This window comes from Manis pentadactyla, chromosome 6 (genome assembly GCF_030020395.1).
Source record: "Manis pentadactyla isolate mManPen7 chromosome 6, mManPen7.hap1, whole genome shotgun sequence".
Taxonomy (NCBI): Eukaryota; Metazoa; Chordata; class Mammalia; order Pholidota; family Manidae; genus Manis; species Manis pentadactyla.
In genome coordinates this window covers 57,585,988-57,610,924 of record NC_080024.1, presented here as the reverse complement: position 1 = coordinate 57,610,924, position 24,937 = coordinate 57,585,988, and the positions used below count along the sequence as shown (strand labels likewise).

Here is a 24,937-nt window from a genome sequence, read left to right as displayed (position 1 = left end):
ATAATTTAAGAAAGAAATAAAACAATAATGAAGATCCAAAAATTACCTAGTTTTTCTTGACATTCTATTGGGATAGTTGTATCAGGGAGACCAAGACCCACGATATTTTCAGCTTTTACACGGAATCTATAGGTCTTTCCTTGTTGTAGTCCAGTAACCACACACTCTAAGTTTGTCACAGTCTTAAACTTAATCCAATCCTGGGTGCCCTCTTCTTGATATTCTACCAAATATCCGGTGATCGGAGAGCCACCATCACGATCTGGCTTATTCCAAACAAGGGAGACTTCAGTCTTGTCTACATCTACATGGTGTAGGTCCTTGGGTGGCCCTGGGGGCTCTTTTCAAAAGAAGAGGTTTGATGAATAAATAATATTCTCAAGTACAGACAAACAATACTTTTGTATACAGATGAAGCAACTTACGTAGAGGATCCAGAGCCTTGATGGGTTTAGGTGTTTCAACAAAGGGACCACGTCCATACTGGTTTTCAGCAGCTACTCTGAAGAGATACTGATTGCCTTCATTGAGATGCTTAGCCAAGTGAGTCTTCTTCTTTGATGTTGCTGAGAGGGTTGACCACTGCACACTGGCAACATCTCTTCTCTCAACCACATAATTTGTAATGACTGAACCACCATCATCCAGTGGTTCCTTCCAAGTAAGGTAACAAGAATCTTTCCTGATTTCACTGACTTCCAGATCTCTAGGTGGCCCAGGCTTATCTGAAAAGTTTTAAACAATGCAGTTACAGAAGTGATTTAATCCAGCAAAGAGCTCAAAATATATCAAAATTTATTTTTATTATGTTATTACATTAAATACATTATACACATTAAAATTCTTACCTAATACAAGTACTTTTACTGAGACAGTTTTTGAGCCAGCTGGATTCTCCACTGTCAAGGAATAGATGCCACCATCTTCATGGGCAGCATTACGAATTTCAAGCTTGCTGCCAACTGGAGTGATATCGATTCTCGCTTTAGCTGGAGCCTCTCTGTCTTCTTTTTTCCAAGTTACTTTTGGGAATGGCACTCCTTTGATGATGGCACTAAGTCTTAGAGTATCGCCAACCTTTATGTGTTGTTCTCTTGCCATGTTGGCATCAAGAATCAATTCAGGGGGTTCTAGAATAAAGAGAACAGTACTTCTGCATTTAATTTGATGAATTAATTAAGGATATTAAGCATGTAAAGTTACAATTAAGTGTATACAATGAACACCTATCTTCCTTGCAAATGTGCTGAGAACATTTTACTCACCAAGTCTGTCTTTTATAAGCACTGGCTCAGGAACATGAGCTGGATCTGATTCGCCAGCTTCATTGACTGCTAATACTCTGAATTTATAGGTCTGACCATCCCGAAGACCAGTGACTTTATATTTAGTTTCAGGACATGATTCAGGAGTGTAATTGGCTCTTTTCCACTCTTCATCTCCAACTTTCTGGTACTCAACAATATATCCCAGAATCTTGCTCCCACCATCATGACGTGGAGGCTGCCAAGTTAGATCAACTGAATTACATGTTGTATCGATTGCTTCAGGATTAACAGGTGGACTTGGTTTAGCTACATAGTAAAAGAAAAACAAAAAGGAGTTAGGATATAGCTGGAAACAAAGTTGGATAATATGAAAACTGAGTGAATGCTTTAATACGATACCAATTGGATCTTTAGCAAAGACTGGTTTGGATGGTGGGCTTGGATCTCCAATACCAATTTCATTTTCTGCAGAAACCCTGAATTCATACTGACACCCTTCTAGAAGATCAGGCACCCTAAATTTAGTGTATGGGTGGATAGGCTCTTTGGTAACTCGAGCCCACCGTTTAGACATAGTTTCCCTCTTTTCCAGTATGTAGTTTGTGATGGGCTTTCCTCCATCATTTGGCTTGTTCCATGTCACTAATGCAGAGTCTTTGGTGACTTCTGTGACAATTGGCTGGTCAGGTGCATCAGGAACCCCTGTAACAAGCATTAGCAAAATGTGTTAATAATTTAATTCTTCCTATTAATATCAAACATTGAATCACTAAAAAGAAATGTAATGCATACTGAAACAATCTTTGGCTTTCTTTGCGTCAGACACCAGAGGATCACTTATTCCATACAGATTTTCAGCATATATCCGGAAAATATAATCTTTTCCTTCAAGCAGTTTAGAAGCTTTGCATGTTGTTTTAGCACTTGCAGATGTCACGGGCATCCACACATCTTTGCCAACCTCCTTCTTCTCAATAATATAATTGGTAATTTCACTGCCTCCATCATCTAAAGGTGGCTTCCAAGAGATGACCATGTGGTCTTTGGTCACTTCATCAAAAATAACTGGTCCTACTGGTGGGCCAGGACGGTCTGCAGAAAAAAAAAAAATAACAGCACAAAATGTTATTTGCACTTCTGCTTTGGAAAGAACAGATTATCTATTCTCTTTTGCTAATGATACTTACCAACAACATTAACTTGACAGAAACCTTTCCTAGAGCCTGTACTGTTCTCTACAACCACACAGTATTTTCCAGAATCTGAACGTTTGGCCTTGATCTTCTCTAGAGCAAGGGTTGTTGGAGAGGTCTTTATATGAGTGCGATCATCTTCTAGCACATCGGCTTCATCTTTGAACCAAGTAATTTTAGGCCTTGGCTTGCCTGAGTAGCGGCCGGTGAGGGCAAAAGCTTCGCCAACCCGAACTATGAGCTTATCTCTGAAGTCAAGGTCAAGTGTTGGAGGAGCTAAAATTTGTAATTATAAAGGCAGGTCAGTTTTACTGATGTCTTATGATAAATCTATAAATCTGCAAGTTTTCAAAATATAAACTGAAGGAGACACCTACCCAGGTCATCCTTGCAGGTGATTGGTTTGGTACAAAATGACGGTTTGCCTTGTCCAACAATATTGACGGCACTGACACGGTACTCATAGGTATCTCCTTCTTTTAAGCCCTTAACAGTGTACTTTCTGCCAAGCAAGTTGTCATTTGTAACTTTATGGAACTTCTCAGTTCCAATGAGACGGCTTTCTAGGACATAGTTAATGATTTCTGACCCGCCATCATACTTAGGAGGATTCCAAGTCAATGTAACAGAATCTTTAGTAACTTCTTTGACTCCCAGGTCTTCAGGACGCTCTGGAACAGCTGCAAATGTAAGTATGGAATCACAGTGAAAAAAATTTCATGTTAAGAAGGTAGTAGAACATAGTAAATAATACTTTTTGAGGATCACATTTGACAATTAAGCCTTTTGCTTTGATAAGTAACAAAAGAGATATCTTCATAGAACTATTAAATCTAAAAAGACCTAATACAACCTAATTTCCTCTGATAGATGAGGAAATAGAGGTTCTTTGAGGCCAAATAATTCAGGGAAGTTCTCAATAGCTGGTAGTTTTAGAATTAGGAAAGTACTTCATATTTATGCCATTAAGTGGGAAATTAAAAATCAGCAGAGTATACATGGAAGGATTTGAAGGATCATATATAGTCTTATAATCTCTTTTATAGTCACATTCCAGTACTAACAACATCAGATATTGACTATTTGCCTAATGAAGGCTTGTCAAATGAACCAAATGCTTGGCACTTATACACATATTTTGTCATCACAGTCTTTTATTAAATGGGAGAATAAGTTATTGAGAATGAAACTGCTTTAAATTGTTCTTACTTATTGGATCTCTAATGACAAGTGCATTTGGTGTCTCTGTAAATGGGCCCATGCCAATAATATTTTCAGCTGCAATTCGGAAAAAGTAGGCTTTTCCTTCAATGAGACCCTGGACGGTAGCATTTTGTCGAGTAACTGTGTATGTCACTGGGGTCCATGCTCTGCGGTCAGCTTCCCGCTTTTCAATGACATAATTGGTGATTGGAGAGCCTCCATCATCCTCTGGAGAAAACCATGTCAGTTTGCAGGAGTCATTGGTTAGGTTGTCAGACTGGAATGGTAGTCCAACGGGACCTGGCACATCTGGAAATAAGAGGAAAAGATTTCTAGTTGTTTGTCTTCAGTGAACTATAGGGCTCAACATTTGTTAAAATGTTTTAAAAAATGAGACAAAAATGTTGTGAAGAAAATAAGATTTTGTATCTATTAATTAAGCTGTTTTTCCTCCCCTTAGTATCTACATTTAATCATATTTTTAAATACAGTAGGTTTGCAGCAGTTACTGGTTGCCAGTATTTTAGTAGAAACTGAAAGAACAGCGTGTGTGTATGTGTGTGTCTGTGGATAAACAATATATATATATATATATATATATATATATATATATATATATATATACAGAAAGTATTTACCTAATACATCAACAATAATTGTCTTCTTTCTTTCTCCCCCTGCATTTTTGGCAAGAAGAGAATAGACGCCTTGGTGACTCCTCTGGCAGTTCTTGATGACCATGGACGAACTGATGGCTGTGGTCTCAATGGTGGCTTCTTGAGGCAATGCTCTTTCATTCATGCTCCAGGTGATGGTTGGAGTAGGCTTTCCAGACACATAGGCAATGATCCGGATCACCCCTCCAGCATGGACCACGATTCTGTCTCTGACACTGGCATCTAGCTGAAGGTCAGGTAACACTGGAAAACAATTGAAAATTACAAATGAGATTTTCACTTCCAACCCAAAATATAAATATTGATAAAATAACAGAAGTATTAATAATGACCAATTCTGTCCTTCATTTCAATGGCATCTGTGACTTCTCCAGGTTCTCCAATGCCAGCAATGTTGACTGCTCTAACTCTGAATTTGTAGAATGCTCCTTCTTTTAATCCTGTCACCACAAGTTTTGTTCCTCTCACTTCTTTATCTTTACCCTAGGGAAAAATCACAAGCATTTTGTAATTAAAAGAGTTCTTTGTAGCCTCTGGTTTTAATAGCTTTCTAAAGAATAACCAATAGCATACTTAACTACTCTCTTTGGGAAAATTTTTGCCAGTTTAGGTTTTAGGGATCAGCTATTACAGGTAAACACTGAACGGAATGTCTCGCCAGGAATTATATTTTAAAATTATTGACAAATGTTTGGAAAAAACTACACTTTTCATTTATTCCACCTTTTCAGGATTTATAGCCACAAGGTAAGTGAACAAAACATGACTTAATGTGCTTAGATTTTTGACGTAACAGATGTTTGGATGATCAGTTACAATTATGCTATTTTTCTGTTTTCTTAATCCAAAAACTACAGATAGAAGCTACTGGAATTGCGAAGAAGTACATTTCTAGTTTATTCATAGTGCATTTCCATTATGCCAAGTGTTAGCTACCTTTTCCCATTCTTCTTTTCCTTCTTCTTTATATTCAACTATGTAACCAGTTATTTTGGACCCGCCATCTTTCAGCGGGGGTGCCCACTCCAGATCTGCAGACGACTTAGTCCAGTCCGTGACTTTGGGAAATGGAGGACCTGGAGGCACTGGAAAGAACCATTACACATTAGTGTTCTTGAATTTTCCATGGCACTTTTTTGGGAAAAAAAAAAAGAATGGTTTCAAGGCTTACCTATTGGATCCCTAGCAGTCACTGGGTCTGATGGCAGACTTGGGGGACCCACACCAGCGGCATTGATTGCATATGCCCGGAATTGATAATCTGAACCTTCAATAAGACCAGTCACTTTATAAGAAACACCCAAAGTCATGGCTTTAATGGGATCTCGATTAACTCTCTTCCATCTCTTTGAAGTGGTGTCTTTCATTTCTAGCCAGTACCCTGTGACTGGAGAGCCTCCATCATATTCTGGCTCTTCCCAGTTGACAGTCATGGAGTTACGAGTCACACTGCTAACTGTTGGTTTGCCTGGTGGTCCAGGGACAGCTGTAGGAAAAACCACTGATTTATGAGAAACTGTGAAAACCACCAATAAGAATGACTTTGTATGTGAGACATATTCTACTTACAGAAGAGGTTTCTTGCTGTTTCAGGTTCACTCTCAAGAGGCTCCCCAATGCCATATTTATTCTGGGCCATGATTCGGAATTCATATTCATGGCCTTCTAGCAATTTGGGAATTGTGTACATGCACTCTTTAGGCTCACTGGAGACACGCACCCATGTCTTCCTGTTAGCTTCTCTTTTCTCAATTACATAGTTTGTGATCTTAGACCCACCATCATCTTTAGGTGGAAGCCAAGATAGTGTCATTTGATCTGCTGAAATAGATTCAAACTTTATTGGTCCTACTGGAGGGCCAGGATGACCTAAAATGGTTTTAAAAAGGGAAACTTTATTAGCAGAATGTTTTTAAAGGCAAATATTGTATTTATGAACAGAAAAACGTGTTGTTTTAATAAAACCATGAAATATTTACCAAGGACATTCAGTCTCATCTCTTTTGATGCTGTTCCCAGATTATTCACAGCTGTGATGGTGTACAAGCCAGTGTCACTCCTGCGAGACTGTGGAATTACTAAGGTGCAAGTATCATCCACCACCAGTTTGTTGACATGGGTGTCATAGATGACAGGTTCTCTGTTATCTGGCTTCTTTGGAGGAGCCTTAAACCAGGTTAGTGTCGGGAATGGCACACCTTTAATTTTGGCCACAATGCTAACATCAGTTCCTTCTTCCACCTCCATGAACTCTTTTAGATCAATTGATGGCGGGCCTAGATTATTTTTTAAAAAAAGTTGTCATTAGGAACATATAGCACTGAAGGATAGAAAGGAGAATTCACAGGGACTGTAAGGTATATATTTGAACTATTATAGTGAGGCTTTGTAGCATGGTCCAATATAAAGAACAGATTTGTCTTCAGCTAATTTGTCTATTTGAGGGGAGGGTACACGTGGTCACCATCCTTTATCGGCTCTACCTGTGGTTATGTATCAGCTAGTGCCTCTCTCTTACCTGGCATCTTTACACACATAGGTATTGAAAAAGGGTAGAGAGAGGAGTGAACATTGTAGTAGCTTAGGCTTGGGAGTTCCTTTGTGATATTCCCTTTAATATTTGTAAAGAGTTAGGAAGGGACCTACTATGTCCATTCTAAGATAAATCCCCCTTTTAAGAAATATAACTTCTAGTAGAGGCAAAGAAATTGCTCATTTTCCATAAATTTAGTGTAAGAATATGCAAAGAGGGTAGTGACTACAACCCTCCTAAATTTAGAAGAGAGAACTGAATACACAAAAGTAGTGAAGGTAACAATAACTAGAGGAAGACATATTACATATTTGTATGCATATTTTATCTATTAAAACGGATATACATTTTTCTCAAAAAGAAAAAGAAACGTGATTGTGAAGATAAATAGGTCTTAGCGGTTACTGAGGGGCAAAAAAAACTGATCACCTTTGGCCCCTTTTGAGGATCATGCAGAGGAATTGCTTTAACTTTTGAAAGTAAAACCTGCCATGCAGAAAATTACAGTAAGGAAGCTTTGAACATCATCTCCTTTAAATAAGGGAAAGGTAATATGTAAGGAAATATAATAATTCTGTGGAAGTTGAGGGAATGAGTGACTGAGTAATGTGTCCACATCCACACTCAACCCATGGTACCTTCCCGAGGTACAGGTATAATAGCTTTTCATTTTGTTTTACCGAATATCTAGAAAAGTATTCATGAAGAGGGAATTCTCTATTAATATGCCGGTACTTACATGTCTGATCTTTGACAATCACAGGGCCTACAGTGTCTGAGGGTTTGCTGACTCCTGCAGCATTCACAGCTTTGACTCTGAATTCATATTCCCCACCGTCTATAAGGTCTTCAACGGTGAATTCCAGTTCTTCCACATCACGCTTATTGCACTGCTTCCAGGCTTCTTTCTTTGTCCCAGTAGGGTCCCACTTAAGGCACTCAACAATATAGTGTGTGACAGGGGAGCCCCCATCGTTCTTCGGGGGTTTCCATGACAGGTGTACTGTGTTCTTTGTTATGAGACCAATCTTGAGTTTGATAGGGGGATCAGGAGGATCTTTAAAAATAGTTAAAGGAGTTATTAATCATTGTTTATAACAAGATACATCAAGTTTGAGAAGCTGTTTTAATCTTAGATTAAAAAACTTACATATTGGATCTCTGGCAGTGGTCCTTTCAATGGTTTCTGCAGGTGCACCAATACCAAAACGGTTTTCTGCACGCACACGGAAGAAATATTGTTGTTCAGAGATGAGATCAGGAACTACAAATGAGGTGCTTCCACAGTTTGGATTGACTTTAGTCCAGGCTTTTCCATCAATAGTTTTCTTTTCAATAACATAGCCTTTGATCCTGTCTCCTCCATCATCATCTGGCATCTTCCATGTAAGTCTGCAACTACCCCTTGTGATGTCGCTGACTTTCAGATCTTTGGGTGGCCCTGGTACGTCTGTTGGATGCAAATCACAACATAAACAATGCTACTTTGTTTAAAATAATTTGTTCTGCTTCCATAGTCACTTTTAAACTCTTCCTTACCCATGACTTTAACTCTACAATTTGCAGTCTTTTGTCCTGCTTTATTCTTGGCTGTGATGCTGTATTTGCCTGAATGAGATCGTTTACACTCTGGTATAATAATTACTGATGAGTTTTCAGCAGTCTCCAGCTGCAAAAAGAAAACAGCAGTCATACATTGAATGAAATAATAGCAGTATTGAAGGCTCAATACTAATTTATGATTTTTTGTCTTTGGTTTTTACCTGTGCGTCTTCAGGTATATCATGAACTCCGTCCTATTAGAAAAGAAGATAGTCAGTTGCAGTGTAAATATTCCTTCGAGTGGTTCAATAGGGCACACAGAGAATTACAATTATCTCACCTTCATTGCCTTCTTTGCCTTTCCATCAAATTCCCAAGATGATTTTGGTGTTGGGCGTCCCTTGACGACAGCAGGAATCCTAATCTGTGAGCCAGCTTTACAAACCAGACAGTCTTGTGCTCCAATATCAATGAAAACTTCTGGTACCTCTGCAACACCATGAATAACACAACAGGATTTAGCTAACCTTTTCCAAAAAAGTAACTGACATATATCTGGTAAATTAATCTATTTCATATCAGATTAAAAGATGACTACGTAAATGGAATCAGGACTAGTACCTTGAATATCAGCGGCAGGGATCTGTCCAGTTGTATCACTTGGTTCAGATTCGCCAGCTTCGTTGACAGCTTTTACTCTGAATCTGTACTTCCTGAGTTCTTTCAGATTTGGCACCACACATTCACAGGTAGTCAGAAGTTTGCCTGGTTCATTAACTGGTTTCCAGTCAGTAGAACCTTCTTCTTGCATTTCTACAATGTATCCTTTGATTGGACTGCCACCATCTTTGGCTGGAGGTTTCCATGCTAATGAGATGCTTGACTTTGTTTTATCTTTGACTTCTGGGCAAGAAGGCGGCCCTGGTGGATCTAATAAGAAAAAGAAAATCAAATCTTAAAGCTGATGGAATGCTAAATTTATATACCATAAGAATTTTTTTTTACTATATATGATATTTTATGTTGAATCTATTAAAATAGGAATGCCGAAAGAATAAATTACCTTCTAGAGAAGAGAAATATAAGAAACAGTCTATTTTCATTTAACATTAATGCAAAAACTAAGAAAGCAAACAACTAACTGGGAATATGAAGGATTACTCACTATCTCTAGATAGATCTATAGCTATTTACACATGATTGGTAAAAACCTATTTTACTTTTTGAGATCCTTTTGAAGAGACTTTGCAATATTCTCTACTAAAAAGTTGTTTTATTTAATTTACCATAAAGTTTAAAATAAAAATGATTTCATGATTAGCTGGTAAACTTGAACACAAACTAATCTTCATGCGCTTTAGGGATAGGGTCAACATCTGCAATAATCATATAACAATCTCTTACAGTTATGACAGTACTTTACAACTACAGAAATCTTCAATCATAATTTGATTAATGAATGAATGACTACTTCATTTTACATATATGCTCCATATAGAAATTAGAGTAATTTTACTCTTTTTTTTTAAACAAATAGCTGAATTTTTTTCTACAGACTCCAGTCAGATATATTATATAGCAAATGGAATCAATCATTAAGGCCACGGTATTTTAATTTTTGAACTGATCTGCTCAGGGATCTTTCAGAAGAATTTTTTTTGGTTTCACAGACTGTGCTTGGAATCTTATATCTTTGTTCAATAAATATTATTGAAGAGTTAACATTTTTCTTTTCGTAGAGCTCTTAGGGGAGGGTCTGTTTAGTGAGGGAGATAATTTCCACAGTATCTAATGTGATAGAGGTTTATTTAAGATACAGGAGCACAGAACAGCTTATAGTCCAGAGGCTTTATTCTTGTGATTATTCACAAAATACTAGGTTTAATCTAAATGTTTAAAAACGATATGATTTTATGCTTGTGTGTATATGTATATATATATATATATGTGTATGTATACATAGATATATGTGCATAGAGCGTGTATATATATATATATATATATATGTTATGCATATATACATATACTTCAGATAGTCTACATAGGTATAGAACTTTTTACTTTAATAAATAAAATCATTTGGCATAGAAAAATATGAGAAATTTAAGAGCAGAATTATCAAGTTAGTGGCTTTGCCCTTTATAACTTCCAGAAATGGAAGTATACTTACTTATAGGCTCTCCTGCAACCTCTGGATCTGATGGTTCACTGGGAGGTCCAATTCCTGCAGCATTTATTGCCATTGCTCTGAACTGGTATTTAACACCTTCAATCAAACGAGGAACATTAAATTCAGTGCCTTTCAATCCCATTTTAGTTATCGGTGCTCGACTAACACGTGACCAGTAGGGACTTCCCTCCTCTCTCTTCTCCAGCCAGTAGCCGGTAATTGGTGAGCCACCATTGTCCAGGGGAGGAGTCCAGCTCACTAGCATAGAGCCTTTGGTGCGTTCCACAACTTTCGGTTTTCCCGGAGGTCCAGGAGGGCGGTAAGGATCTTGAATGACCACTTTATCTGATTTGCACTCATCGCTGGTTCCATATTTATTTACTGCCCTAACTCGGAATTCATACTGACCATTGGGGATCAGTTTCCAGACCTAGAAATCATATGAATAATTTCTTAGAAAACAGTATACGCATGTTGATTTTCACTTATTTTAAAATTCAAGTTTTTTTGGCCAGGAAAGCTATAAGAAGAAATAAATGTATAAGCTCAAATAAATATATCATTTCAAAATGTATAGACTCAATCATGGAGAAGCCTTTCAAAATGACAATATGTAAATGTAATAGTGGATCTCTCAAGTAAAAGAGATCTGTATATCAAATAGTATTTACTAAGTGGCTGTAGTGCATAGTGCTAAAAACTGCAGTAAAGTTTTTTGTGTATACTTTTGACTTTAATCATTAAATTCCAAGGTTATGCTAAAATGGTGTTGATTCAGTCATGTCCTTTTAATGCATATAAGAAAATATTTAGAAGAGTTTACCCCATATCTCCTCTCTACAGCAGTGTTGGTGACTTCCTCCCATTCACTCTTCTTCCTACTAGCATCACGTTTGTCAATGATATAATGGGTGATTTCACTGCCACCATTGTCTAGAGGGGCATCCCATGTCAAGCAGCAGGACTCAGCTTTAATGTCAGTAACAGCAAGATTTCTTGGTGGGGACGGACGATCTGGAAGGGAGCCAACAGAGGAGATTGAGAAGGCAGTTCTTCAACAGATCTTGGCTTTCATTTTGACATAAGTAAACAGATCCCTTACCATACACTTCCACATGAACATTTCGGAACACTGAGCCAAGGCGATTGGACGCTGTAACTGTGTAAGTGCCTTTGTCCTCCCGGACTGCTTTGGGAATGCTAAGCTCAGTCTTTGCCTCACTTCGGGATACTTCTTCCTTGGTTATCTTAAGTGCATCAGTAGGTTTCTCAATCACAGTTTCATTCTTGGACCATTCAATCTTAGGCATTGGAAGGCCTGTCACATCTGCGGGGATGTTAACAGGCTCTCCTGCCTTGACTTTGATGGTGTCTCCTCGAACAGACAGGCGCAACTTGATAGTTGGAGGCACTGCAAAAAGAAGGGGAAGAGAAAAAAAAACACAGCAAAGTCACAAAGGTGTTTGTTCAGCCTATGAGATAAAGGCAGCACTGTAAAGTGCATTACAATTACTGTGACATTCAGATTCCACACCTTCATCATCTTGTATGACCACATTGAGAGGCAGGGATGGTTCACTTTCTCCAATTTCATTGACAGCTTTGACACGGAACTCATACATTTGGTGTTCATCCAGATCTTCCACCAGAAGAGATGTGTTTGGGCAGAGTTGCTTGTTAACTCTTTCAAAGTCAGGTCTGTCGTGACGCCGTTTTTCAATGATGTATCCCTTGATGGGGCTGCCACCATTACTGCGGGGTTCTTTCCAGTCAAGGGTGATAGTGGATTTTGTCCTTTCTGTATATGTGAGCCTCTCAGGAGATGTTGGAGGACCTTTAATGAGAAGCAAGTTGAAATGACCAGCATGAAATAAATATTCATATGGAAATATTTCACCTCGAATTATTTATGTGAAAAATAGGTTTCTGTTTGGCATAACTTTAGATCCACCTTTAAAATTCTTTTCAAAATGTGTTAACAGAATTATAGGCATTCATATAGACAGAATTTTTCATAGTAAGCTTTATAGTCAAGATTATTTATTAAAAATTAATTGAGAAGCATGTATGCTTTTTTTTTTTAACATTGAGCATTTTAGGTATATTTTACCTCTGTCCCTGGGAGAGCATCTAATCCTAATGAACTAGGAAAGCAGGTCTGTGAAATTTTGCTTTGGATGACAAGCTGAGAGCAAAGTGTCTCCTCTTTTATTAACAGATAGTGAGTAGATACACTGAACGAACTTTGAACTATGTTGTCTCAGTGTGGGTTTAAAATGGGGTGGAAAGAGAATTCATGTAATGCTGCTGCAGTTTTGTGTCCCAAAGGACAAAGCAGAAAGAATAAGCATTGAGTGGTGAAACTAGACCCAACCCACTCTTGTTGACTATTACTGCAGCCAGAAGAGCTTTGCCGTGGAAGCCCAGCTCTGTTCTGACACCTCTGGCACAACCTGAGCTGTTAGAACAGCGAGGTAATTCTGTTTCTTTTTTATGGTGGAAGGCGGTGGTGATGGAGGAATAATTCTTGTCTCCTGGGGAATCGGTCATCCTCAAAGACTTTGCTGTCTTGGATGGGATGCCAGTGTGCATTACCAACTGTGTGCAATTTTTGGGTTTCATTTTTGTTCATATTGGTCAAGATTTCCTTTGGTTGATCTTCTATTCTTTGATGGCTCTTTCTGGTTTTAGGCCTTCATATCCTTCAGTGTGGGGATGATTTGGGGGCTAAAGGAAGGCTAAGACATTTATCTATCATAGAGCAGTTACCTATCCAGTAATATTTCAAAAACAATTCACTCGCTTTAACCCCTAAACTATTAATTACTCCTGTGTATACTATTGCAAAGATGTAATGTTTCTAAAATATTTTAAGGTTATTGCTAAGCTCCAGTAGATTCAGCTTTTTTAGTACATAAAAAGTAAGTCAAAAATTGCATTGAAATGATAGCAAATATGGTATTCTTAAAACTCTAATAATTGTTTACCTTCCTTATTACTCTCTAGCAATAGATTATGAGACTTTTGGGAGTTTGAAGTCATAGCCTCAATAAATAAGTGACTAGATTGTAAGCAAACAGTATTTACTTTATAAATACAATGAAATCCTCTTTTACCTAGTGGATCAACTGCAAGAATTGGTCCTATTTCAACAGGAGGGCCACAGCCAAATTTGTTCTTGGCAATCACACGGAACTTATATTCTTGTCCCTCAAGGAGACCTGTAATGTCACATTTAGATCTCTCAGTCTCTATTGGTTGTCTCCAAGTATGCATCTTAGCATCTTTTCTTTCAATAATAAATCCTGTGATATCACTTCCTCCATCATCTGCTGGATCAGACCAGTTAAGCAGACACATCTTTCTGTTTGTTACAACAGGTTTTAAGTCAAGAACTGGACCAGGGACATCTGAAAGACAAAACAACATTGAAAATCAGTGCAGTGAGACAGTATCACTTGGGAAAATCCTATGAAAATCTAGGTAATATTCCTTACCAAAAACTTCTACCCTGGCTGCTGCAAATTTGGAACCACAGCTATTGGTAGCTGTAATCACATATCTGCCATGATCTTTTCTCAGTGCATTCTTGATAATTAGATCAGATTTGGTTCCAACGTTCTCTATTTCAACACGGTCTTTATCCAGCTCTCCTTCTTCTATGGTCCATACTCTTGTAGGCACTGGACGGCCAGTTACCACTGCTGGAATTCTCAGAGTCTTCCCAGCCATTATTTGTATTCCAGCCTTGACAGAAACATCTAGTTCCACATTTGGAGGCTCTGTTGAAAGAGAAAAGTCATACGTGAGCCCAAGAAAGATGAAAAACATAATCCCATACTGGGAAAATATCCATAATCTTATTTACATAACTTTTAAGTACCTCGAGGTTCAGCCACAGTGACAGGTTCTGTTTCTCCCGGCGGCCCTTCACCTGCAGCATTGACGGCACTCACTCGAAGTTTGTAATCTGCACCTTCTCGGATTTCTTTGACAGTGAACTGACGGACCTTTATCATCTTTTCTGTGCAGCGTGACCATTCATTTGTGCCAACCAGCTGCTTATCAACAAAGTAGCCAATAATCTCCCCACCGCCATTGAAAGCCGGGGGTTCCCATTCTAGTTCGATAGTTGTAGAGCTTGTGTCAGTGACTCTTGGGACAGGTGGCCCAGGTGGAGCTAGAATGAGTGCAGATACTCAAATCAAAACTCACTAACTCACTGATGGTCTTGAAAGGTACTGTACCTTACTCTATCCCACTTTCTCTTTTACTTCCCCATAGTGTATTGCATGTAATATAGATATGTATTGTTTCGTGAAACTTTGAAGTTATATATGCAGACATTTAAAATTTTACATTGAAGCCTCAATATATGTGGCTGTAGTCATTGCTCATATTTTGTTTGATTTTTCTCAGCTTTATTGAGTATTATTGTCATATTACATATGTAAGTTTAAGTTGTATGTGATGATTTGGTTCATGTATAAATTGCAGTTACTAATACAATAATGTTAGTTAACAATTCCATTCCCTCACATAATTAGAATTTTTTTGTAGCGATAACATTTATGACTTATTCCCTTAATAACTTTTTTTTTTTCGGCTTTTTTTTTTTTACATGGTGAACAAATTCTTACATAGTGAATAAGTTCTTACATGGTGAACAGTACAAGGGCAGTCATCACAGAAACTTTCGGTTTTGATCACACATTATGAACTATAAACAATCAGGTGAAATATGAATAATCATTTGATTTTATACTTAATTTATATGTGAATCACACATTTCTCCCTTATTATTATTATTATTATTATTTTTAATAAAATGCTGAAGTGGTAGGTAGATGCAAGATAAAGGTAGAAAACATAGTTTAGTGCTGTAAGAAAGCAAATGTAGATGATCAGGTGTGTGCCTATAGACTAAGTATCCCTTAACAACTTCTAAGTATATAATACATACTGTTAATTATAGTCCCCATGGTGTACACCCCACTTATTAGGAAATTACTTACAGATTGGATCGTGTGCTGTCTTGGGATCTGAAGGTGGACTGAACTTTCCAGGTCCAGCTGCATTTTCAGCACAGACCCTGAAGACATAGGTGAGTCCTTCCAATAGGCCTTCTACTTTGGTCTTCAAAGAATTCAGAAGGCTCCTATTGACACGAGTCCAGTGTGTACTATTAACCTCACGTTTTTCAAGCCAGTAACCCAAGATGGGACTACCATTGTCTTTCGGTTCATTCCATTTCACCAGCATGCTGTTGCTGGTGACATCTTCCACAATGGGTTTATCAGGTGCATCAGGTGGTTCTGGTAAAAAAAAAAAAAATAGCGTGTTTGGATTAATTTCCTAGGATGACTAAAAAATTCAAATTTATAAGTTGTGATACTGTATATATCAACACATATGGTAAAAAAGCAAAGTTTAGATGCTAAAGGAATCTTACCAAATGGATCTTTAGCTATAAGTGGCTTTGAAACACATGGAGGTCCAGGCCCAAACCTATTTTCAGCTCTTACACGGAAGAGGTACTCTTTCCCTTCAATCAACTTCGTCACTGAGTATTTGCAATGTCTAAGTGTTGAAGTGACAACAATCCATTCTGAGTCAGGTTTTGTCTTGTCTTTCTTTTCCAAAGTGTAGTTTATAATTTCACTGCCACCATCATCAAGGGGTGGTTCCCATTTACAGAGGACTGAGTTCTTTCTAATATCTTCAAATACAAAGTTGATTGGTGGTCCTGGTGTATCTAATATTTCAAGAGACAGCAGTGATTAAAATTTGTGCAGAAATGGTTACAACAAAAAATGTAAATATCAGTATGCTCCTCTGACATAGGTTTCTATTTTTCCTACACCTGTGTATCTCGATCAAGTTGGCTAATGAATAACAAGATTCTTTCATTTCTTTTACATAGCCAGGAGAAAAAAATTGGACTGAGGATACCTTGCCAGAGCTTTTAAATCCCCACAGAACTCTCTATTTTTGTGATTTACTGAAACTCTTCTATAGACTTTCTTCCATTGGGAACTATACTTGCATCTACTTACCCAGCACGCTGACAGTACAGGGAGCTTTTGCGATGCCATGGTCATTTTCAGCTTTGATCATAAACAGGCCATGGTCAGGTCGGAGAGAATCCCGGACACGTAGCTGAGATTCTCCCTTTTTGCTATTGTCGATACTCAAACGCTCTGTTAGAGGCAGGACAAATGGTTCTTCTTCTTGAACTTCTCCCCTCTTCTTCCTGACTATGGGTGTTACTCGCTTCTTAATTTCCTCTGGTGTAATAACTTTGTCATCCTTGAGCCAGGTAATAGCTGGGTAAGGTGACCCAGAAATAGTTGCATCAAGTGCTATTTCGTCACCTCGTCTCACTTCGAGGCTTGTTCTCATAATGACTTTTGGGGCATCTGTAATGATTAAAAGCTGTAATTGTTTTCAATTCAGATGAAAATATTTGACAAAACATTGCTCTCATTTATTTCACAATGAGACAATGGCAACCTCATTAAATAAAACCTACCAATAGGATCTACAGCTTTGGTTGGAGGAGTGGCCCGAGAAGGTTCACTGATACCAGCCGCGTTTTCTGCTCGGACACGGAATTGGTATTCCTTTCCCTCTTCAAGTCCCTTTGCTGTATAGGTAAGGACTGGTACCAAGTGCTCATTGCATCGCTTCCATTTGTCCTCACCCTTAGCAATCTTCTCTATGATATAACCCATTATCTTGCTCCCTCCATCATACAGAGGTGGCTTCCATGTAATAGTCATTGCCTCAGCTGTAGGATTATGAACCTCAACATCTACAGGTGGATCAGGGGGCTCTAAAGAACAAGAAAAAAAATGTTAATATAGAGAAGCCCATTTTCTTAAAATAAAAAATATTGTTTACTAGATCCTAGCTGTATTACATCTGTGCCCAAACTTACGCTTTGGATCTTGAGCAATGACTGGATTTTTCAGTTCAATATATTCGCCTCCACCAATCTTGTTGACAGCTTTAACACGGAAGAAGTATTCACCATTTGGTATGAGATCTTTTACAGTCCAAGATAGTTTATTCTCACCAGACATGACTGGTATATACGTCCTCCTCCCAGCTTCTCTGCGTTCAAGGACGTAATGAAGAATTGGGCTTCCACCATCATATTCCGGAGGTTCCCAGGTTAATTTACAAGAGCTCTTGGTCACATCACTTGCTTTAATATCTTTGCATGGTCCGGGTAGGCCTATTAGAAATAAAATAGATAATTATTGTAATCTGAAAAGTCAGCATATTAATAGTATACTCTTTCTTAAATAGGACTGTTTACATTTTGTGTGGGATAGTTTTTGATGTGCTGGACTGTCCCTTTCACTGAAGGCCATTTAGCATCCTTGTCCCCAACTACTAAATGTCAGCTGCTCCCCCGAGTCTTTGTTTCAAGCAAAAATAGCCTCACAAATTTCCAAACACTGTGCGTAGTAAGGGAAGGGGGGAGAAAGTGTTACTAACTCTGGTTGAGAATACAATGGAAAAAATACAAATTCAATTAATCAATGAATATCAGTTGTCTGTATAGTCTTTGGGTGTGCTTTATCTTTTATTTAAATTGTACTTCATATGAAAATAACAGCAAAAAGAAAAAACAGAGAAAAGTTAGTCTAATCAGAGTTTAACTAGCAATTTGATTTCTTGAGAACTGCTTTGCTTCTCATATGGGAAGAAATAATCCGAAAGGACATTTATTTTACAGTGGTGCCACTCATACTAACACTGCAAATTTAGCTAATCATCCCAATGTGTGAAGACTGCCTGGTGTTTCATCAAAGAGAGTTTACCTATGACTTTGACATTGATAGAGGCAGTTGCTGAGCCGAGCTTGTTCTCCAGTGTAATGGTGTAAATTCCAGCATCTGCATGCACACTCTTGGGAACTTCGAGGTGTGCAGAGATGTGATCGTTCTTCATCGTTAATCTATCACTTGCTTTAACTTCTTTGCCATCTTTATGCCAACTAACGGTTGGAACTGGGACAGCTCTGAAGGGAACAGGAATGCTTAACTTTTCATCTTCAATAACAACAATGTCATGAGTCTCCAAATCGATTGTTGGCTTACCTGTGAGATATAATCCAAGGGGAAAAAACAGTATGTCAAAATGCAATGCATGAATAAGGTCTGTTTTATTAGTTATAAAAGAAACTGTGTTCTTACAGTCTGGGTCTTTGGCAACCACATTTTCAGAGATTTCAGATGGCTCGCTGACACCAACAGCATTGACAGCTCTCACTCTCAGAATGTATTCCTTATCAGGAACAACACCTTCTTCAACCTTGAATTTCAAGTCTTTTATTGGGCGAGAATTAACTCGCATCCATTTCTCAGTGCCTACGGGACACATTTCGACATGGTATCCTATAACAGGACTTCCGCCATCTTTCTCTGGAGGCTTCCAAGCAATGGCGATGTGTTTTCTCCCAGCATCAGTCACATGCAAGTCAAGGGGAGGTGAAGGAGGACCTGAAAGAAGAGTGAAACATTCATGTCCACAGTCTGATCACCAAGCTCTAGACGATAACCTTGATCTAATCAGGATCACGTACCTGTTGGGTCTTCGATTGACAGGATTTCTGTGGGTTCACTTGGGTGACCAACTCCAGCTTCATTTTCTGCCCGAACCTGAAACTGGACCTCTGTTCCTTCAATGACATCAGTTACTCTGAATTTACAGTCAGGTCCTGCAGTCTTTCCAGCTTTTACCCAACGGGTACCTAACTTTTCTTTCTTCTCAATGATATATCTATTGAAATAACAATGTATTTCATTAGCATTCATAGAAGAAACAAAATTAAGAATTTTTGGCAAAGTGTAAATTATTCTTTATGAGTTAATTAAGATTTTACCTCTGTATTGGTCTTCCACCATCATTTTTAGGTGGTTCCCACTTGAGGTCAACATGTCGTTTTGTTACATCAACCACTGTCAGAGCATAGGGTGGTCCAGGGGTGGCTGAAGGCAAAATATTCCATGGTTAGCAAAACCAGAGGAAAAAGTGATAATCACTACAAATGGTATCACAAAGATTAAGTTAGCATACTAAATGTGTCTTTGGCCAGGACTGAGTCCTCAATTTCACAGTAGTCACTTTGTCCTATGGCATTTTCTGCAGCGACTCGGAACACATACAAAGAGCCCTCTGTCAGTGGGGTCACTGTGCACTTGGTGTCCTTGACAGTTGTGTCCACTGTTTGCCACCCTTTTCGCCTCACATCTCTCTTTTCCACGATGTAGTTGGTGATGGGAGACCCTCCATCTTTCTCAGGAACTGTCCACTTTAGGTCTGCTGTATTTTTTGTGATATTAATAACTTCAAGCCAGCGAGGTGGTGATGGAGGATCTGAAGAAGAAAAAAAGAAAGGAAAATCAATTTTTTATTGTCCAGTATTCAGTCTTCATTATTTTTTCTAGTAGTTCCTGGGAAATCATACAGCAGGGATGAAATGACCTAGTATTGAGTTTTTCATATTTTCTCATACTGTAGACCTCAGATATACTTCAGAAGAATTTAAATATCCCAAACTTCAAGAGTGACTTACATAGCTTCTCCCGGCAAAGCACAGGGTCGCTGGGTTCACTGGGCTCACTTTCCCCGGCTTTGTTCACAGCTCTAACTCGGAATGAGTATTCCTGCCCTTCCATGAGCCCTGTGAGCAAATGCTGTGTTGTGGGAACTCCTTCAGCCACGCGGACCCAGTCGTCTGTTCCAGTCTTTAGCATTTCAATGACGTAAGATTCAATCTTTGCCGCGCCATCATGCTCTGGCTTTGTCCAGTTCAATGTTAATGATGTTTTGCCTACATCTTTCACGGTAGGTTTTCCAGGGGGCCATGGAGGATCTGCAAGCCAATGAGATGAAATCATTATTTAGATTTGTCAGAAGAGTTAATATAAGACTCAAAATACCACATAGAAACATATAAATAATACCTATGGGATCCTTTATTAAGATTGGTTCAGTTGATCTACTTGGTTTTCCAGGTCCAGCAAGATTTTCAGCCAACACACGGAATCTATATTTTTTCTTATTGGTTAGACCTTTCACTCTGAATTAGGAACAAAGTGCTGGTTGAATACCATGATAAGAAGCAGAAATTTCTGTTTATTTTACTTAGAAGAAACGAATTTATTTAAATTGTGAAAAACTGACTTGGAAATTTAATTGAAAATATTTCAATGTAAATTTAAAACTGCCTTTTAAGTCTTACACACTTAAGATTTGGTCAAATGTATCAGTCTAATGATAATATCCATCATAATGATCATTTCATTATCATAATATACTGGAGGACCAAAACATTTTGAAACTTCTAGGAAGTTAATACTTTATAGTAAGAAATTAAAAAGTGTGTCCTTAAATGGAATTTATGTCTTTTAAAAATCATGTGTTAATAGAAAATATAAGTAAAAAATACTAAAATTTTATAGTACTGTATAATCATATATAATCAAAAGAAATGCTAAAGAATGAAAATTTATATACACTGCTGTTATAACATCTTAATAGAGATTTGGGGTATACCTGTATGTTGTATCCTTTATTGGCATCTTATTGCATCTAACCCATTTGTCAGTATCAGGATCTAATCTTTCCACCCAGTATCCAGTGATTGGGCTGCCACCATCATCATCTGGCTCACACCATGTGAGGGTCACTGCATCTTTAGTGATGTCAGAAGGTTCTAGGCGAGTTGGAGGTCCAGGTGGATCTATTAGACAGGATAATGATGTAAGTGTTATATGTCCAATTTGTAAGTATGATACCTAAATCCAAGTTTTACACAAGCATGCTTTTTTCTTTCCCCAACTGATTAAAAAAAAACTTACCAAACTGAAATTTGGCTGTTATTGGGGAGGCCTGAACTGGTTCACCAACACCATACATGTTTTCTGCAGCTACTCTGAAGATGTATTCTTTATTGGGTGTTAATTTGGTTGCCTTGAAGTTTGTATCCTTCACAGTTGATGAGAGCTTATGCCACACTTCACTGTCAGTTGCTCTTCTCTCCACAACATAATTTGTGACTTTAGATCCGCCATCATCTCGTGGCGGATTCCATGTTAGAAGACATGACTCATTGGTCACTTCTGTGATGTCAAAAGCAGCTGGCGGTCCAGGTTTATCTGTGGATGACATTGCACACTCAGAAAAAACCATTTAAAAAAAATCACATTTTGTTTTTTTAAGTAGTTGGACGAGTTTGCCCATTTTTACAATGAGAGCCTTCCTTACCTAAGACATTCACTTCTACCACAGCAGTGGCCCGACCACAGACATTCACAGCCTCGATGATGTAGGTGCCAGTGTCACTTCTCTTACTATCAGCAATAGTCACTGTGGATTTTTTGGGAACATTTTCAATGGTGATTCTTTTGTCCTGCTTCAGAAGTGTATCAGCTTTTGTCCAAGTTATTTTAGGTTCAGGTTTTCCAGTTACAGTGGCAGGAAGTTCAATCTTAGTTCCTGCTTTTACAGTAAGGCCAGCAAGGAGCTTCACATCAAGGAAAATTTCTGGAGCCTCTGAATTGGAAAAGAATAATGTCAGCAAGCTCAAGTAGAATTAAAGTCAGGGATCTTGTTGATAACAAAAAAGGACAAATAAATACCCTGTGTGTCCACAGCCTGGATGTCATCTGTGGGTTTGCTTGGTTTGCTGGCACCTTGCCTGTTCAAGGCCTTCACACGGTAGGCATACCACTGGCCTTCTTCAAGACCTGTTACTTCCATTCTGTCAGAAAACAAAATAGGATATTTTACTCTAATGCAGATAACCTATCTTCTGTGAAGTATTTGTAATCTTTCCCAAATTCATACCCCTGGTAATAATGTTAATTCTGAATTCCTTCAATATAGTAACTCATGAAAACCTTGAGTAGGGGATAAGTTCAACATCACTTTTTAAAATCAGATAGGCACACCAGGGGAATTCTCAATGAGACAACTAATATTTATGTTTTCCAACCCATTAATAAGAAACATTTACTCTTGTACCAAATAATTTAAAAACTTACTTTGTTTCTGCAACTGGTTCCCCACAGGCGACCCATCGATCAGAACCACGTGGACATTTCTCAACTATATATCCTTTGATGCGAGAGCCACCATCATATTTAGGAGGATCCCATGTTAGGAAGATGCTCTTGGCTGTTCGATCTCTCCATTTAACATTCTCTGGTGGATCAGGTACCGCTATTTTTTAGAGAGAGTCAAATTTTAGTCATTTTAAAGAGAGAATCAATCTTAGGCCATCTATGAAATATCCATATTGCCAACCCATGCCTTTCACCCGTAACTTCAATTCTAGGTTCTAAAAGCAAAAGCAGGCAACAAGAGGCTAGGTAAGGAATCATAAGAAGGTACTCACTTGCAGGAACTGACATATTTACAGGTTCATCAACATATGCAGGTTCTCCAGGGCCACACTTGTTACAAGCACAGACTTTAAATAAATATTCTTTTCCTTGGACAAGATCAGGAACTGTGAATTCTAGGTCAGTCACCAAGTCTATAACCTGGGAAATTAAGTTCATTAGTTGTTTCCCCAAAAAAACCTTTGCCCAAGTCAAAAGATTTTTATCATGAGTAGGGTTACCAATGGAAATTGTTTCAAATGCTAAGGATTATTCTTATATTAATTTCATATTAGGGAAAGAATTGCAAAGTAAGATGCAACAGTATTTGAGCCTTAATATAAGGTGGAACTGTTTTACAGTTTGTACCAAAGGTGGCAGGTTGGTTAGTAGAAATTTGATTTTAAACCAAGGTAAAAAATAGTAGTGAGTATAGTAAACTAAGGAGAAAAAAATAGGAGATTAAGCCAACTAAAGTAATCTAATGGGGGAGAAGATGACCACCAAGGAGTGTCCTTAGAATGGCTTATAGCTTAGAAGGGGCATATATTGGGTACGTGATCAGGTACCAACTGAGCAGGTAAGTTTTGTTTTATTTTTAAACAAACCTAGTTGAAAATTTGGTATGGGTCACAAAATGAGGCAATAATACCAAATCTTAATACCAAAGTTAACTACCTTAGGAAATATTAACATCAATTCATTTGAAAACATTTTGGTACTTTTTCAGCAAGGTAAAGGCAATAGCATACAAACTTTATTTGGCATCCCAGTATTCTAGGACTTTCCCCACTCTCTTTTTTGGAGTTGGTGCACCACTGCTCAAAACTCACTTTAGTCCATGTTTTCCGGCTGACTTCACGCTTTTCAACAACGTATCCAGTTAATGGACTTCCTCCATCATCATCTGGTGGTTCCCAAGTTAAATGTACCGAGTCTCTGGTTACGTCACCAAATTTCAGTTCTTTGGGTGCACTTGGGCGAGCTAAAAAAATGCAGTGAGAAATCAATATGATCAATAGCTTGAACCAATATTTGTTAATACTATCAAATCACCTTAGATGGCAAAACTTTAGCTCCTTACCAATTACATTGACATCAATTTCCCCAGAAATTGCTTTCACAGGATTTTCTAATGTCAGTGTATAAATGCCCTTGTCTGGACGTTCACTTGGAGAAATGACAAGTTCAGCATAGGCAGATAAGGTTTTCACTTTTACACGGTCCCCTGCTTCTAGTACTTTATCTCCAAAAGACCAGGTTGCAGTTGGCCTTGGATAGCCTGTACTTGGAACCAGGATATTGATAGGCTTCGGGACAATAACTTCCAGACCGTCCTTAAATGCACTTAAGTCCATTGTAGGCTCAACTATCAAGAAGAAAAAGTAATGAGTTTCCAGTACCATATTTAGGTCTCTGGTACCCCCAAGTAGCTATGTGCTGTCCCCAAATCTAAAATAAAATATCCATTTACCAGGTGCATCATCAGCAGTCAGAGGACCAAGAATTTCTGATGGATCTGAAACACCAGCTTTATTTTCTGCAGATACACGGTATAAATACTTATTTCCTTTTTGTAATCCAGTAACCTGAAATTATGAATCAATATTTGTAAAAAACAAGTATATTTAATCCATGATCACATACTGAATGTATTTTTAGGTGCAAATACCCTACCTTGTAAGTTAGCTCAGGGACAAGTTTCTTATTGCAGCGGATCCAGTTATCTTCTCCTTCTTCACATCGCTCGATTACATAGCCCAGTACTGGGCTTCCTCCATCCTTCAGAGGAGGTTCCCACGTGAGCTGAACTGACGACTGAGTCTGATCTGAGGAGTTTAGGTTCACAGGAGGACTTGGTCTCCCTGGAGCAGAAGAAAGAGTTGGAGCATACCTTTCCATTCAGTGTCAATTTATTAAGACAATGCTATAACCATTTCTGTCATCCCC

The 24,937-nt window shown here is 38.2% G+C and overlaps 1 protein-coding gene across 50 annotated transcripts in view; it reads right to left on the bottom strand.

Annotated features, from left to right (window-relative positions):
- Positions 1–24,937, bottom strand: part of TTN (titin) — a 263,454-nt gene that overhangs the window by 63,612 nt on the left and 174,905 nt on the right. For all 50 annotated transcript variants that reach the window (XM_057503886.1, XM_057503834.1, XM_057503857.1 and 47 more), the window contains 50 exons: positions 24,665–24,852; positions 24,462–24,576; positions 24,072–24,356; positions 23,821–23,972; positions 23,002–23,149; positions 22,649–22,826; positions 22,244–22,365; positions 21,870–22,157; positions 21,464–21,760; positions 21,159–21,345; positions 20,567–20,682; positions 20,176–20,475; positions 19,677–19,976; positions 19,483–19,588; positions 19,183–19,379; positions 18,794–19,099; positions 18,419–18,697; positions 17,527–17,826; positions 17,119–17,421; positions 16,643–17,005; positions 16,039–16,341; positions 15,602–15,901; positions 14,470–14,766; positions 14,084–14,368; positions 13,703–13,996; positions 12,121–12,420; positions 11,689–11,997; positions 11,410–11,600; positions 10,587–11,016; positions 9,038–9,346; positions 8,757–8,905; positions 8,638–8,670; positions 8,414–8,543; positions 8,025–8,324; positions 7,614–7,931; positions 6,321–6,617; positions 5,911–6,210; positions 5,513–5,827; positions 5,278–5,426; positions 4,674–4,824; positions 4,303–4,584; positions 3,671–3,973; positions 2,839–3,141; positions 2,456–2,737; positions 2,061–2,360; positions 1,668–1,970; positions 1,266–1,574; positions 849–1,130; positions 426–725; positions 47–340 (listed from right to left, as the gene is read on the bottom strand). In XM_057503886.1, the coding sequence (XP_057359869.1) occupies positions 47–340; positions 426–725; positions 849–1,130; positions 1,266–1,574; positions 1,668–1,970; positions 2,061–2,360; positions 2,456–2,737; positions 2,839–3,141; positions 3,671–3,973; positions 4,303–4,584; positions 4,674–4,824; positions 5,278–5,426; positions 5,513–5,827; positions 5,911–6,210; positions 6,321–6,617; positions 7,614–7,931; positions 8,025–8,324; positions 8,414–8,543; positions 8,638–8,670; positions 8,757–8,905; positions 9,038–9,346; positions 10,587–11,016; positions 11,410–11,600; positions 11,689–11,997; positions 12,121–12,420; positions 13,703–13,996; positions 14,084–14,368; positions 14,470–14,766; positions 15,602–15,901; positions 16,039–16,341; positions 16,643–17,005; positions 17,119–17,421; positions 17,527–17,826; positions 18,419–18,697; positions 18,794–19,099; positions 19,183–19,379; positions 19,483–19,588; positions 19,677–19,976; positions 20,176–20,475; positions 20,567–20,682; positions 21,159–21,345; positions 21,464–21,760; positions 21,870–22,157; positions 22,244–22,365; positions 22,649–22,826; positions 23,002–23,149; positions 23,821–23,972; positions 24,072–24,356; positions 24,462–24,576; positions 24,665–24,852 (12,648 nt within the window). The remainder of the gene's footprint in view (positions 1–46; positions 341–425; positions 726–848; positions 1,131–1,265; positions 1,575–1,667; positions 1,971–2,060; positions 2,361–2,455; positions 2,738–2,838; positions 3,142–3,670; positions 3,974–4,302; positions 4,585–4,673; positions 4,825–5,277; positions 5,427–5,512; positions 5,828–5,910; positions 6,211–6,320; positions 6,618–7,613; positions 7,932–8,024; positions 8,325–8,413; positions 8,544–8,637; positions 8,671–8,756; positions 8,906–9,037; positions 9,347–10,586; positions 11,017–11,409; positions 11,601–11,688; positions 11,998–12,120; positions 12,421–13,702; positions 13,997–14,083; positions 14,369–14,469; positions 14,767–15,601; positions 15,902–16,038; positions 16,342–16,642; positions 17,006–17,118; positions 17,422–17,526; positions 17,827–18,418; positions 18,698–18,793; positions 19,100–19,182; positions 19,380–19,482; positions 19,589–19,676; positions 19,977–20,175; positions 20,476–20,566; positions 20,683–21,158; positions 21,346–21,463; positions 21,761–21,869; positions 22,158–22,243; positions 22,366–22,648; positions 22,827–23,001; positions 23,150–23,820; positions 23,973–24,071; positions 24,357–24,461; positions 24,577–24,664; positions 24,853–24,937) is intronic.